The sequence below is a fragment of the Salvelinus alpinus genome, chromosome 35 (genome assembly GCF_045679555.1).
Source record: "Salvelinus alpinus chromosome 35, SLU_Salpinus.1, whole genome shotgun sequence".
Lineage (NCBI taxonomy): Eukaryota > Metazoa > Chordata > Actinopteri > Salmoniformes > Salmonidae > Salvelinus > Salvelinus alpinus.
This window is the reverse complement of record NC_092120.1, coordinates 10937352-10953986: the sequence shown is the minus strand read 5'-3', so window position 1 is coordinate 10953986 and position 16635 is coordinate 10937352. Positions and strand designations below refer to the sequence as shown.

Here is a 16635-nt window from a genome sequence, read left to right as displayed (position 1 = left end):
TTTCCTGTGCATGTGGGAGGGCATTTTCAGGTGGATTAAGAGTTAGTCCTTTACAGCTCCTCAGTAAGCATCTATTGTGGGGGAACCAGAGAGCATTAAGTACTTCCCAGAGATACATTTTGTAATCTCCATAAAAACCGAAGGGCTTAATGAATCGAAACCCGGAACAGTGTGTCCAGCAGGATAAGTCAGAAATATAATTCTTAAGCTACATAACATAGGATTCATGTATTCATCAAAATACTGTTTACATAAGGAGACCAGATGTTTTAAACTGCATTCATGTAAACATGTCTAGGGCCTGAGTATGCAGTTTATTTGGACCTGCTTGAAGCAACAGAACTCCTGTGACTGGTATGGGTGATATGTTCATTATCACTACCTGCCAGCAATTTCAAAGGCTAAAATGTGAATAGTGGACGAGAGAAAATATAAACTCAGTTCATTACATTATCTATTCCCAGCATACACTTCTCTGATGATTTCCCCTCTCTTGTCTCATTATGCAACCCTGCTGAGGGAATGTGGCAGTAAAAAGGTCTTCAATCTGAAGTTGGCATGAACGTATCTAGCATGACTCTTGATCCGTCACGAAAACCAGTCTGCCCCCACGCGCACACACAGGGCAGAAGCCATTGTGCATCTTTTCAAGTTGGTAAGCATCAGGAGCCTCCCTACTCACCCACCACTTCCTTTGAAGAAGTTGAACAGAACAGCAGGAGTTGTTTACTAGTTCCTCCTCCTAACCCCTTGTTTTTCACACTTTATATGATAATGTTTCCTATCAGACACTTTCTCAATGTTGGTTGCAGCAGTCACAATAGATCCCACAGAATTAGATAACTGTCTATGTTTCTGGGTGTGACTGAGCATAATGTTCATACACAGAGGTACCTCAGATTTGTCCTGTTTTAATATTTTAAATTTTTTAAAGAGTTGTTTTTCTGTAGTACTACTAGCTACCTAGCATTTTATGAAGTTGGCTTTAGCTAGCCCAAAATGGAAACCTATCTGCCAACCTCATAACTAGCTACCAAGAAGCCATTTCAGGCTATCAATCAAGTTACAGTAGCTAGCTTGTCCAATTACAGATAACTGCAAAAATAAAGGAAACACTAACAAAGTGTCTTAATAGGGTGTTGGGCCACCAGAACAGCTTCAGTGCACTTTGGCATATTCTAAAAGTGTCTGGAACTTTATTGGAGGGATGCAACACCATTCTTCCATGAGAAATTCCATCATTTAATGTTTTGTTGATGGTGGTGGAAAACGCTGTCTCAGGCACCGCTCCAGAATCTCCCTTAAGTGTTCAATTGGTTTGAAAGCTTGTGACTGAGACCACCATGGCATATGGTTTACATTGTTTTCATGCTCATCAAACCATTCAGTGACCATTTGTGCCCTGTGGATCGGGGCATTGTCATCCTATGGGTACAGAGCCATGGTAGCCAAAATAATAGCAAAAATAATGGCCTGCCCAGCATTTTTATGCATGTCCCTAAGCATGATGGGATGTTAATTGCTTAATTAACTCAGGAACCACACATGTGGAAGCACCTGCTTTCAATATATTTTGTATCCCCCATTTACTCAAGTGTTTCCATTATTTTGTCAGTTACCTGTATCTTGGCTGGCATGCCTGCTGGCAAGGTTGGTAGACTTTAGAAAAGCAAGCAATTACTAAATGTACTGGATAAGACTCACATTCCTTTCAATCTTTTACCCAGATTTTATCAGAGCAGCAGAGAAGCATATTAAGTGTCTTAAAAAAAAGAAACACCAGTCAGTAGGATACAGACAGCTCAAGAGATAAATGGCAAATGGTAGTCACACCAGATACTGACTGGTTTTCTGATCCACGCCCCTACTTTTTTTTTTACGGTATCTGTGACCAACCGATGCATATCCGTATTCTCAGTCATCTAAAATCCATAGATTAGGGCCTAATGAATTTATATGAACTGTAAACTCAGTAAAACAATTTTAATTGTTGCATGTTGCATTTATATTTTTGTTTATTACGGAATGGATCGAGAGCTTGGATGGACCTATATTTCCTGCAATATGGAATTAGTAGGCTTTTGACTAGACAGGGAACCTTGTCAAGTCCCGTAGGGTTCAGCACACAATTTTAATTTAATCGCAATATGTTATGCATCACAGCAATTAATTTAGCTTGACAATCCCGTCAAATGCAATTCTGCAACTAGACAATAAATGGTTATATAAAGGTAAAATTGGCATCATGTTGCAATTAAGTTGTACCTCTAGACCACAGGTCAAAACCTCTTGGATTAGTGTGCCTATATGATTTAGAATAACAATTAACATCGTTAACACAAGTCTTTATCGTTGACACAATTTATCAGTCTTGGAAGGATGAGCAGGTTTCCATAGCAACAGACCATAATACGACCAATTAATGACGCTTGGTCATTAGCATTCTAGTTGGGCACTTGATGACTCATACCTGGTTCGCTCTCTCCTCCTTTGAAGTATAACAGGACCAGATGCTTTGTACCAGCAGCAGTGCCACTACACCAATCGTTCTAGGTTCACACAGTTCAGTTAGTCTTGAACCACCCCACTGACATTCTAGCAATACTTAGTAAGACAAGAAAAGTGGCATCTACTGGAAGAAACATCTTTCCTAAGCATATTATAGGTCACCCTTCAGACTGCAAGTCACTTCCTTTACAACAAAGTCATCATTCCTACATTATTAAACAAACTGTTTTCAAAAGGACACATCGGCACAATGCAGGAAGTCAAACAGCGAGGCGACAATCAAGTTGGTTTAATTCTGACCCACTGGGCACACACTGGTTGGATAAACGTTTCCACATAATTTCAACGAAATGACGCTGAACCAATGTGGAACAGACGTCTGTGCCCAGTGGGGAGAACCTTCAATTGGATGAGACCAAAGTGTTCTCTCTCTGAAAGAGACAGTGGCAGTACTATGGATAACTGACTGGCCATCACATACTGGTATCTTGGTTCAAAAGAAAAGGTACATTTGATTTGAGTTCTGCCTGTGTTTTTATTTTGGCCGTCACAGGCTTGGCGGCGAAAAAAATACATAAATTGTGACGATGCTCGCTCATCTTTGGTGAAGGTTTAAACCAACCTACCAAATATCCTTTGATCCTGGATTTCTCTCTTCTAGTCGCGTTCTCTCTCTCACTGTCTCTCCCTTTAGAAGTACAAGGCACTTCTCATCAAAACATGGCACTTGTCCAGGACTTCACTGGGTTGCTTCAAGTGAATGATACCAACTTCATTTTATCAGTAGTCCATTGACTGCATCAAGATTGCCATGGTAGGATGAAACATCAATCTAACGAATGGCCACAGGGATTTGCATGTATGAGAAACAGCCTTAAGCGGACAGAAGTAGCACAGAGGGTTGCTTGGGAACAAAAAAAACAATGAATCGCTGGAAGGCTACAGCTCTTTGCATCATTGAGAACAGGCAGAAAAAGTGGGATAGGAGGACTTTCCCTTCTGTTAAGGGCAGAAGGGCTACGGTAGCCTAGTCTGAAGAGGGCATTATCAGGGTCTGGAACACACTGACTGTAATGATTCACAACAGGGAGGAAAATACATAATATAATAAATAAAATACATTATTTTTTAAATGAATCATAAAACTAACCTGGGTGAATGACCTGGCCATCTGTGACAATCTTTAAGGTAAAGCCTTAGCGTTTCCTGGTTTTGAAGAATAAAACCAAATAAGTACATAAACAGTTCAAAATGTCCCTTTTCTTTTCAACTCCACAAGCTGGCATCTGGTCCAGATCAAAACAATCAACTGGAGGCGGACATTTTCTGGTAAACTAAGCACTATGCTAATTATACACTTGCATCCTACTTTGGCTGTAAATGGTTGTCAGGAGCAACAGTACCATATCATTTTGTGCTGGTAAAAAGCTATGTTGTGAATGTATACAGCCTGTTCCGCAAATATGACAGTGATATTCGCACTTAAGTCAAGTAAAAAGCTCAATATTTTCTTAAATGTCATAATTCACAATGATATACAGAACTGTTAATATGGTTGTGACATCTTTATTTAAGAGCTTTAAAAAGAAGAGAAAACACTTAGACCATCAACATGGCTACACGATTTATTACTGAAAATATTCAATATATCAGGGCATCAGTTCAGTCTCCAGTACTGTAGTTATTGCTTTACAATAATGTCTGTCTGTGGTCCTCAGCTGTCTAGTCTACAACAGGGAATAACACAGGTGAACTGGTTTAGATGGCAGAGGCAAGTTTTAGATCAGAATCCTTTTCTGGGGAGTGCTGACATCATAGATGGAGGAGTCTCTTGAAATCTTGGTCTACTTAGAAACCAACATACGAGAGCGGGGCTTTGGGAAATCGGATGTTGAAACCTGGTATAAATTACAATAGGGCAAACGATAAGGTCCCACCATACAGGTCAATAGGTCTTCTTCCAGGAGCGGAAATAGAGCTGGATTGGGATCAGTGGGTTTCTTTTCTGGAGGCTGGGATGGAACACATCAAAGTCTACCCGCCGCACCCTTTGAAGGTAGTCCTCTAGCACCACCTAGAACAGCAGCCAGAGAGAGGGAAACAGCATACACAGCATCAACACACCTGTGTGTGTGTGTTGTGTTGTGTGTGTCTGTCAGTCCTTATTCTCTACATGTGGAAGCTAGCGTGAGCGTCATCTCAGAGCTCAGGAATGTGCTTCCTCTTTGCCCTAGATGCACAAAGCCAGCCCGGCCTAAAACATATGATATGATTCAGCAGCTGAGAGGAAAGAGCCTTTAAGGCGTCAGAACAGATTAACATAGTTATAGCACCAGCAGCAATAGAACATCATATTTGTGGAAATTGTCCTGGATGGAGAGGATAAAAGAGGAACACAGAATTGAGTGGATTAATGCTCTCTCTTTCTCTAATTACCATCATACCCCTGCTGGTTGGAGCACTCAAGCGTTGTGACCATCCACCCTTCAAAACATAACACACAACGTGAGGCATTTGTCTATCTCGAATTCTTCACCTGGGCCTCATTCTCAAGCCTCTGGTTAATATGTTCTGTCCTTCGTTTCTTGCTCTCTTTCATGCCCCTTCTCTGTGGGAATCAGACTGCTTTTGAGAGTGTCAGTGGTAAGAGCCCATAATGCAGTCCCTTGGTGGTCTGTCTGGTGCGATTAAAATTGGAGCATTAAAAGGTCTATCTAGCCTGATGGGGAGCGTGCTGTGATGGGAGGGAGATTAGGCTAGACAGACAGCCATGTGAGGATATTGGGAGGTGGTTGAGGAGGAGAAAGGATCATTCAACAGATGGCTGCTCCTCCTTACCTAGGTTCAGATGAACATGACTGGAGGATTAATTAAAAAATGAATGACAAGAGAACTTGAAGAGAAACTAACACACAGACCTGGTCTCCTCCCTGGTGCCAGGACTAAAGAAGCCCCATAGTTCAGTCTTGTCTTTGGTCAACGTTTTAGTAAATATGACCCTTTTCATGATGTTACAGTCATGATGTTACAGTCACAAGCAGTCTGATTCCCACAGAGAAGGGGCATGAAAGAGAGCAATGATGTTACAGACCACAACCTAACCCAATAAATGCTAATGATTCTTATAATAATAACAACAACAACCCACTGTCTGGAGGAAGGCAGGGAAAGCGGAAGCTGGTATGTTCTTGCTGAATGATCTGGCCTGTGGAGACAAAAAGGTTCAAACTGAGTAAAATGACTAACACAGGCTAATAAAGCTATAATCTGTTTAACAGAGATGGACGAGCATATAAAAACACCAGTAGCTACTACATTTTGGACTACTTCAGCTTCTCTTTTCCTTTTGTGTACAAACAAGCCTTAATTCACTTGAAGCTCACAATGAAACAAAGTTACAAGTATTCATCAACGTTAAATGATTATGTATGTGTTGTACAGGTAAAAAAGGCATCGTAGTAGCCATTCGAGAAAACGACTGATCCCACATGAGAACACACTATCAGAGCCCTTCAAATGTAGAAATGTAATTGAATCAAATCAAGCAGTAAATCTGTTCGGCAAGAACATCCCACCAAATAACATTGGAGGAACACTGTCCTGATGTCATGAGGGTACGTACGTGTTGTAGGTGTACGTGGGCTTGGCTGGCAATGTCATATACCACGTCTCTCACATTCTGTTCCCGGCTTCCTCGGATGAAGTCCTCCTGGGAGGCTCTGTGCTGGTGGTGACACACACACACACACACACACACACCTTTGTTCACACCACTTATTCACACAGGAGAGATTTGTTCCTTCAAACCACTAATCTAGCCAAGCCAACCAATTGTTCATGCTGAGACCATATGGCCTCTAATGGGGCGAACAAAGTGAAGCTCTCGATAATTATCTTCATTATTCACGGCATGTATAGCGATTGTCAGATCTCAGTTCTCTCTCCTTTAAAAATTGTTATGGCCTCAGGCTGCCCTGAGGTCTGTTTACGGCACTGTGGCCATCAACCCCATGATAGACAGCAGTTGTTTAGAAACTGAGTACAAGTAGGATAGTTTGACAGCAAAAAAATATATATAAAAACGGGTAATCGGAATCTTATTCCACAAATAAGGAGTTTAGTTTGATATAAACTCGGCAAAAAAAAGAAACGTCCCCTTTTCAGGACCCTGTCTTTCAAAGATAATTCATCAAAATCAAAATAATTTCACAAATCTTCATTGTAAAGGGTTTAAACACTGTTTCCCATGCTTGTTCAATGAACCATAAACAATTAATGAACATACACCTGTGGAACGGTCATTAAGACACTAACAGCTTACAGACGTAGGCAATTAAGGTCACAGTTTTGAAAACTTAGGACACTAAAGAGGCCTTTCTACTGACTCTGAAAAACAACAAAGAAAGATGCCCAGGGTCCCTGCTCATCTGCGTGCACGTGCCTTAGGCATGCTGCAAGAAGGCATGAGGACTGCAGATGTGGCCAGGGCAATACATTTCAATGTCCGCACTGTGAGACGCCTAAGACAGTGCTACAGGGAGACAGGACGGACAGCTGATCGTCCTCGCAGTGGCAGACCACGAGTAACACCTGCACAGGATCAGTACATCCAAACATCACACCTGCGGGACAAGTACAGGATGGCAACAACAACTGCCTGAGTTACACCAGGAACGCACAATCCCTCCATCAGTGCTCAGACTGTCAGCAATAGGCTGAGAGAGGCTTGTAGGCCTGTTGTAAAGGCAGGTCCTCAGCAGACATCACCGGCAACATCGTCGTCTATGGGCACAAACCCACTGTAGCTGGACCAGACAGGACTGGCAAAAAGTGCCCTTCACTGACGAGTCGCGGTTTTGTCTCACCAGGGGTGATGTTCGGAGTCGCGTTTATCGTCGAAGGAATGAGCATTACACCGATGCCTGTACTCTGGAGCGGGATCGATTTGGAGTTGGAGGGTACGTCATGGTCTGGGGCGGTGTGTCACAGCATCATCGGACTGAGCTTGTTGTCATTGCAGGCAATCTCAACGCTGTGCATTACAAAGGAAGACATCCTCCTACTCTTCCTGCAGGCTCATCCTGACATGTCCTTCCAGCATGACAATGCCACCAGCCATACTGCTCTTTCTGCGAGTGATTTCCTGCAAGACAGGAATGTCAGTGTTCTGCCATTGCCAGCGAAGAGCCCGGATCGCAATCCCATTGAGCACATCTGGGACCTGTTGGATCGGAGGGTGAGGGCTAGGGCCATTCCCCCCAGAAATGTCTGGGAACTTGCAGGTGCCTTGGTGGAAGAGTGGGGTAACATCTCACAGCGAGAACTGGCAAATCTGGTGCAGTCCATGAGGAGGAGATACACTGCAGTACATAATGCAGCTGGTGGCCACACCAGATACTGACTTTTGATTTTTACCCCCCTCCTTTGTTCAGGTACACATTATTGCATTTCTGTTAGTCACATGTCTGTGGAACTTGTTCAGTTTATGTCTCAGTTGTTGAATCTTGTTATGTTCATACAAATATTTACACATGTTAAGTTTGCTGAAAATAAACGCATCTGACAGTGAGAGGATGTTTTTTTTGCTGAGTTTAGTTTAACAATAATATGAGGACAATGAGATTTGTATTGCCCAAAAGCACAAGGCGGTCGGTGTCTGTAGACATGCTGCTACACACATTAGCTTGACAAACTAAACAATCAAGTCAGGTAACTTCAATACTATTTGAATGCAATGAAGCTTGGAATTGCAAGTTATTAGCTAGGCTAGAAGCTGTTGTCAAGCAATGGGAGCAACAACAACAAAACACGAACATACAGAGGGTCCACTGCCAAAGCCTGTATAAAATGTAACATCGCCACGGACAGAGGCTGCAGTAGTTAAACCCCCGGACACCAACAGTCTCTTCCGCTTCCGACCAGAGCAATGAACTTATGACCGGATTAAAATAATTGGAAAATTGCAAAGCACTCACTGTCCTTTAATGACACAGGAAGTGGAGAAAACCCACCAGGCAAGCTTCAATTGAGCTCAGGACTAGACCTTTATGTTACAATAGCACCCCAGGTGTCAAAACAATAGTGCTAGGCAAATGACCTGGAGGCCTCCATGAACCTGACGAGGTCACTAATGTCACACACACTGGACTAGTAGGGGTAAAAACATCTCCTGATGTCACATCATAAACCAGCTGCACACAGTCCCCTGTCACTCCAGCTGTGGCTCAGAGGCCTTGTCGACAGATGATCAGACAAAGGCTGTGAATTTGACTTGTAACTACAGCCAGTACATTTGTCATGGGGTTTCATTATAACTGTGCCTCTGGCATACTTCATTTGGAGTAGTGACACACTCCCTCACTGTGTTGATAATGCCAAACCGGTCTAGCAGGAATATAATGTCACAAAAAGGCCTGTGTGTGTGTGTGTGTGTGTATCTGGAATGGCATCCATCTGTACAAAACGTCACCAGCAGGAAAGTCATCATTTTGATACCTCTGCTGCAGATATGGTCACTCACCAGCATGCAGATGTCCATAGGTAGGTAGACTTTGCGTCTGCTGCTGTGGTAGGGCGTGGCTCTTAGGCACGTCACAATCCCCTGGGCCTTACCAATGTGGCTGGCAGCATGATCAGCATGGACATCTTTCACACCTGGACAAACACACCACACACAAAGGGAATCAGGGAAGACAGAAAATAACTAAAAGTTAAAACATTGCACCACTTTTAAAACAAATAAATAAACTCTATTGAATTAAACATGCGCTGTCTAGGTACAAGAAGAATTTGTCTTCTAGTTTACCTCAGAAACCTAGTTACCGTTTTTGATTGACTAGGACCATGCTAAAACCATAAGCAGACACTTCTCTTGTATACATAATTTATAACAACAATGAAGCACAACCGCTTTGATATTAAGAACTGGGAAATGCTTTCATGCTGAGTGCCCTGTACTTGAAATAGGTTGAGGCTTTGAGTCAGACATCTCTTCTAGTCAATTAGACTGGAACAAGTGTGACAGGTTCCTTCGCAGAGGGGGGCAAAATAATGACATTCCACAAGAGAAGATGTGAACGATTCACAGAAATCCAGGTATTTGAAATGTAGAAATGATGCCACTTAATTAATCGCTCAAGTGAATACAGCTTGACCAGCTTCTAAGTCTTCCTCTCATAAAACAATCTGCATGTTCAAGTAATCATTATTTTGTATACAGTGCATTCGGGAAAGTATACAGACCCCTTGACTTTTTTCACATTTTGTTACGTTACAGCTTTATTATTAAATTATTGAAATAGTTTTTCCCCCCTCAATTTACACACAATACCCCATACTGACAAATCAAAAACAGTTTTTTTGAAATATTTGCAAATATATAAAAAATAAAAAAACTTAAATATTACATGTACATAAGTATTCAGACCCTTTACTCAGTACTTTGTTGAAGCACCTTTGGCACCGATCACAGCCTCGAGTCTTCTTGGTATGACACTACCAGCTTGGCACACCGATATTTGGGGAGTTTCTCCCATTCTTCTCTGTAGATCCTCTCAAGCTCTGTCAGGTTGGATGGGGAGCGTCTCTCCAGAGATGTTCGATCCGGTTCAAGTCCGGGCTCTGGCTGGGCTAGTCAAGGACATTCAGAGACTTGTCCCGAAGCCACTCCTGCATTGTCTCAGCTGTGTGCTTAGGGTCGTTGTCCTGTAGTAAGGTGAACTTTCACCACAGTCTGAGGTCCTGAGTACACTGGAGCAGGTTTTCATCAAGGATCTCTCTGTACTTTGCTCTGCTCGTCTTTCCCTCAATCCTAACTAGTCTCCCAGTTCCTGCTCCTGAAAAACATTCCCACAACATGATGCTGCCACCACCATGCTTCACCGTAGGGATGGTGCCTGGTTTCCTCCAGATGTGATGCTTGGCATTCAGGCCAAAGAGTACAAGCTTGGTTTCATCTGACAAGAGAATCTTGTTTCTCATGGTCAGAGTACTTTAGGTGCCTTTTGGCAAAGTCCAAGCGGCCTGTCATGTTCCTTGTACTGAGGAGTGGCTTCCATCTGGCCCCTCTACCATAAAGGCCTGATTGGTGGAGTGTTGCAGAGATGGTTGTCCTTCTGGAAGGTTCTCCAATTTCCACAGAGGAGCTCTGGAGCTCTGTTAGAGTGACCCTCTGGTTCTTGATCACCTCCCTAACGAAGGCCCTCCTCCCCCGTTTCCATTTGCTCAGTTTGGCTGGGCGGCCAGCTCTAGGAATAGTCTTGGTGGTTCCAAACTTCTTCCATTTAAGAATGATGGAGGCCACTGTGTTCTTGGGGACCTTCAATGCTGCAGAAATGTGTTGGTACCCTTCCCCAGATCTGTGCCTCAACACAATTCTGTCTAGGAGCTCTACAGACAATTCCTTCGACCTCATGGCTTGGTTTTCGCTCTGACATGCCCGGTCAACTGTGGGACCTTATATAGACAGGTGTGTGCCTTTCCAAATCATGTCCAATCAATTTAATTTACCACAGGTGGACTCCAACCAAGTTGTAGAAACATCTCAAGGATGATCATTGAAAACAGGATGCACTTGAGCTCAATTTCAAGTCTCATAGCAAAGGGTCTGAGTACTTACAGTGGGGAGAACAAGTATTTGATACACTGCCGATTTTGCAGGTTTTCCTACTTACAAAGCATGTAGAGGTCTGTAATTTTTATCATAGGTACACTTCAACTGTGAGAGACGGAATCTAAAACAAAAATCCAGGAAATCACATTGTATGATTTTTAAGGAAAATATTTGCATTTTATTGCATGACATAAGTATTTGATCACCTACCAACCAGTAAGAATTCCGGCTCTCACAGACCTGTTAGTTTTTCTTTAAGAAGCCCTCCTGTTCTCCACTCATTACCTGTATTAACTGCACCTGTTTGAACTCGTTACCTGTATAAAAGACACCTGTCCACACACTCAATCAAACAGACTCCAACCTCTCCACAATGGCCAAGACCAGAGAGCTGTGTAAGGACATCAGGGATAAAATTGTAGACCTGCACAAGGCTGGGATGGGCTACAGGACAATAGGCAAGCAGCTTGGTGAGAAGGCAACAACTGTTGGCGCAATTATTAGAAAATGGAAGAAGTTGAAGTTGACGGTCAATCACCCTCGGTCTGGGGCTCCATGCAAGATCTCACCTCGTGGGGCATCAATGATCATGAGGAAGGTGAGGGATCAGCCCAGAACTACACGGCAGGACCTGGTCAATGACCTGAAGAGAGCTGGGACCACAGTCTCAAAGAAAACCATTAGTAACACACTACGCCGTCATGGATTAAAATCCTGCAGCGCACGCAAGGTCCCCCTGCTCAAGCCAGCGCATGTCCAGGCCCGTCTGAAGTTTGCCAATGACCATCTGGATGATCCAGAGGAGGAATGGGAGAAGGTCATGTGGTCTGATGAGACAAAAATAGAGCTTTTTGGTCTAAACTCCACTCGCCGTGTTTGGAGGAAGAAGAAGGATGAGTACAACTCTAAGAACACCATCCCAACCGTGAAGCATGGAGGTGGAAACATCATTCTTTGGGGATGCTTTTCTGCAAAGGGGACAGGACGACTGCACCGTATTGAGGGGAGGATGGATGGGGCCATGTATCGCGAGATCTTGGCCAACAACCTCCTTCCCTCAGTAAGAGCATTGAAGATGGGTCGTGGCTGGGTCTTCCAGCAAGACAACGACCCGAAACACACAGCCAGGGCAACTAAGGAGTGGCTCTGTAAGAAGCATCTCAAGGTCTTGGAGTGGCCTAGCCAGTCTCCAGACCTGAACCCAATAGAATATCTTTGGAGGGAGCTGAAAGTCCGTATTGCCCAGCGACAGCCCCGAAACCTGAAGGATCTGGAGAAGGTCTGTATGGAGGAGTGGGCCAAAATCCCTGCTGCAGTGTGTGCAAACCTGGTCAAGAACTACAGGAAACGTATGATCTCTGTAATTGCAAACAAAGGTTTCTGTACCAAATATTAAGTTCTGCTTTTCTGATGTATCAAATACTTATGTCATGCAATAAAATGCAAATTAATTACTTAAAAATCATACAATGTGATTTTCTGGATGAAGTGTACCTATGATAAAAATTACAGACCTCTACATGCTTTGTAAGTAGGAAAACCTGCAAAATCGGCAGTGTATCAAATACTTGTTCTCCCCACTGTATGTAAATATGGTATTTGTTTTTTATTTTTAACAAATGAGCAAACAATTCTAAAAACCTGTTTTCACTTTGTCATTAAAAGTATTGTGTGTAGATTGATGAGGATTTTTTATTTATTTAATCCATTCTAAAACAAGGCTGTAACGTAACAAAATGTGGAAAAAGTCAAGGGGTCTGAAAACTTTCCGAATGCACAGTACATCCACAGTATAATGTGACTGTTCCTGTCAGGGTTCTTCCAGATAGGGAAGGAGCAGAGTCATAGTAATCCATTTCTTTGGCTCTATGGAATCTATTCAGAATGTGTTTAATGTAGAGTGGAAATGGGTCATTTCTGTTGTCCAGCCTTTCAGCAAAAATCTACAGGAGATCAGTGGCTATATTGATTCATTCTGATGGCATTTCCATTGTGCAATTATGCACGAAGAGCTCTGCAACGCCAGGCGGACATGGTATCATTAGACAAGACACAATTACAAAGTTCCCGGCAATGTTCCATTCGCTGGCTGTAATTCTCATCTTTCTCAATTTAGTCAATGTGCTGCATTTGCAAGCACGATTCTCAACATTTCTAAGAGGTACTTGAACACTGGGAAGTTAATTGTGAATATAAATTAGATGTTTCCCCCACCCCTCGGGAACAGAACAATGCACATGCTGTACACTCTCTTCAGTCAGTGGAGTCAAGCACAAAACACACATAAACCTGCTCACCTAAACTCTCCAGAAGAAGGTACAGTAGTGAGGACTGGGTATTCTCTGAATAGGCCTCCAACTCCTGGAGGTTTCTATAAGCTCTGTCTTCCATGTCTTTCTCCTGTTGGCAACAGTAGAGACATACTTCAAATAAATGAAACAGAACTAGAATTGAATCCACCCAAATCCATGACCTAAAATGCAACATTTGCTTACTCTCTCAGAGATTATCCTAAGCATCCACCTCTTTGTCAGGTAGTGTTTCTTCACCGCCTGCAACGGGAGATATTTGAAGATGTTTAAAACAGTACATATCAAATGCATTGGAAAAGCTATGTTTAATGGTATGCAAAGCCCAAACAATATACTGTAGACTGTGATAGCCTGCAGATGTATTAATGAAAATAAAAACAGAAGATGTCTACTCCAGACTGACCCTCCATAGTTCTGCACTGACAGGCTGCACTGGGGGGTCGTCCCTGTATATTTCCTCCACTGTAGTCTTCCAGAACTGCATCCGCATCAGACCTATGGTCTTCTGGGAAACAGAGTCCTTCACCTTGGAGAGAAACAAAAAGCGAGTTTTCTCAATTACTTTCAGAAGACATCTTCATTGAATAAGTTTATACTGTTAGGCATACAGATTTGCATGAAAAATGTCTCGCTTTACTAGACCATTCCCTCACTGTTATCCTTGTTCATATCTAGGTCTATAGGTTGATGTATTATTCTAGACATAACAGCATTACCTTCAATAGCAGGATGCCTGAACATCAACACTTAGCTCTGGACATGTATTGGACATATGACCACCCCATTGAGGATTATAGTATCATAATTTCCAATAAATGCATATACATATTCATACAGTGCCTTCAGAAAGTATTCACACCCCTCAACTCTTTACACATTTTGTGTTACTGCTTGAATTTAAAATGGATTAAATTGAGATTTTTTTATGTCACTGGGTTATACACAATAACCCATGATGTCAAAGTGGAATTGTTTTTATAAATGTTTACAAATTAATCAAAAATAAAACCTGAAATGTATTGAGTCAATAAGCATTCAACCCATTTGTTATGACAAGCCAAAATAAATTCAGGATTAAAGATGTAATAATCAAGTCACATAATAAGTTGCATGGACTCAATCTGTGTACAATAATAGTTTAACATGATTTTTGAATGACTACTTCATCTCTGTACCCCACACATACAATTATCTGTAAGGTCCCTCAGTCGAGCAGTGAATTTCAAACAAAGATTCAACCACAAAGACCAGGGAGGTCTTCCAATGCCTCGCAAAGAACCTATTGGTAGATGGCAACAACAACAAAAATATACAGGCGTCATTCCTAACTCAGTTGCCGGAAAGGAAGGAAACCGCTCAGGGATTTCACCATGAGGCCAATGGTGACTAAAACAGTTAGAGTTTAATGGCTGTGATAAGAGAAAACGGAGGATGGATCAACATTGTAGTTATTCCACAATACTAACCTAATTGACAGAGTGAAAAGAAGGACACCTGTACAGAACACATATTCCAAAACATGCATCATGTTTGCAATAAGGCACCAAAGTAAAACTGCAAAAATGTGGCAAAGAAATTAACTTTATGTCCAGAATAAAAAGCATTATGTTTGGGGATATCCAACACAACACGTCAATGAGTACCACTCTTCCTATTTTCAAGCATGGTGATGGCTGTGTCATGTTATGGGTTTGCTTGTCATTGGCAAGGACTACGGAGTTTTTGGGAATAAAAATAAATGGAATAGAGCTAAGCACAGGCAAAATCCTAGAGGAAAACCTGGTTCAGTCTGCTTTCCAACAGACAGGGGAAGACAAATTCAACTTTCAGCAGGAAAATAACCTAAAACACAAGGTTAAATCTACACTGGAGTTGCTTACCAAGAAGACAGTGAAATGTTCCTGACTGTCGAGTTATAGTTTTGACTTAAAACTGCTTGAAAATATATGGCAAGACCTGAAAGGGGTTGTCTAGCAATCATCAACAACCAATTTAACAGAGCGTGAAGAATTTTGAAAAGAATAAATGGCCAATGTTACACAATCCAGGTGTTCAACACTCTTAAGAGACTTACCCAGAAAGACTCACAGTTGTAATTGCTGCCAAAGGTGCTTCTACAAAGTATTGACTCAGGGGTGTGAATACTTACGTAAATGAGATATTTCTGTATTTAATTTTAAATACATTTGCAAAAATGTCTTCACTTTGTCATTATGCGGTATTGTGTACAGATGGGTGAGAGAAAAAAATACAAATATAATTATCCATTTTGAATTAAGGTTGTAACACAAAATGTGGAACAAGTCAAGGGGTATGAATACTTTCTGAAGGCATTCAGGGCTGAACTTTCTGGAATACCTGCCTGAGCCAGCTCGACATTGAAGGCCCTCAGGGCCAGTGAGGAGCGCCGGGCATCCTCAGGGAGAAGCAGGGAGGACACAAAACCGTCATAGTCCCGAGACCTGGGGAAACAAGGCAGTGGACACAGGCAAGTTAATTGAAACAAGTCAAGTGTAATGCTATTGGTGGACAAACTTCTTCACAATGAAAACATTGGATGCAGTAACACATGTAACAAAAACAAATAACTGGCCAGGGTTGGGGTCAATTCCATTTCAATTCAGTATATGCACTGACATTCCAATTCTCTTCAATGTATTTCAACGAGGAACAATTGAAATTTTTATGTATTTGGTTTACTTTCTAAATTAACAGGAATTGAAACCAACCATGCAACTAGCGGTACAATGTAGCCAGTCAGAGAGGGGCCCATGCAATTTGTGCATAGAAGGATGCTTGCTAGTCATACCATTTAGCCATATTTAGCTAGCTAGCAAGCTGGCTTGCTTACCTCACAATATCGATACAGTATTTTTCGTTATGCTGAGATTCTGCAGTAGAGTTTGTTGAAGCTCGTATACATTTTACTTCGGTAGGTCGTTGAATACAAATAGCGTGTGGCAATATATTTCTTTGGAGTGAGTGAAACACCGAACATTTTGTGGTTAATAATCCATGCTTTGCACTAATGCCAGATGCCATGTTGACAACATACCCTTCAACTTTCACCCTTACCTTGTGTCACAACAAAAGTATTCCTCCCTATTTCATGTGTTCCGCTTTATGTTGTATTTTTAAATACAGAACACTCGTTTTAGGTAAAGTATTTATCTCAAGGAAGATAATTATTGGGAATTTAGCGAA

The 16635-nt window shown here is 42.0% G+C and overlaps 1 protein-coding gene across 5 annotated transcripts; it reads right to left on the bottom strand.

Moving 5' to 3' along the window:
• Positions 1–4058: 4058 nt before the first annotated feature.
• LOC139564048 (NADH dehydrogenase (ubiquinone) complex I, assembly factor 6-like) lies at positions 4059–16620 on the bottom strand. 5 transcript variants are annotated; one of them, XR_011672693.1, is made up of 9 exons: positions 16283–16527; positions 15794–15893; positions 13835–13957; positions 13615–13671; positions 13417–13519; positions 9029–9162; positions 6131–6227; positions 5657–5713; positions 4059–4582 (listed from the first exon to the last, which is right to left on the bottom strand). XR_011672693.1 is itself a non-coding variant. In XM_071383258.1 (9 exons), the coding sequence occupies exons 2-9, from the start codon at positions 15808–15810 to the stop codon at positions 4454–4456; spliced, it is 726 nt and encodes a 241-aa protein (XP_071239359.1). In that variant the 5' UTR covers positions 15811–15893; positions 16507–16620; the 3' UTR covers positions 4059–4453. The 5 variants fall into 5 exon arrangements, 4 of the variants coding, with proteins under 4 accessions (XP_071239359.1, XP_071239360.1, XP_071239358.1 ...); XM_071383258.1 differs by having other exon boundaries at positions 6131–6232; positions 15790–15893; positions 16507–16620; XM_071383259.1 differs by having other exon boundaries at positions 6131–6232; positions 16507–16519.
• Positions 16621–16635: the final 15 nt, after the last annotated feature.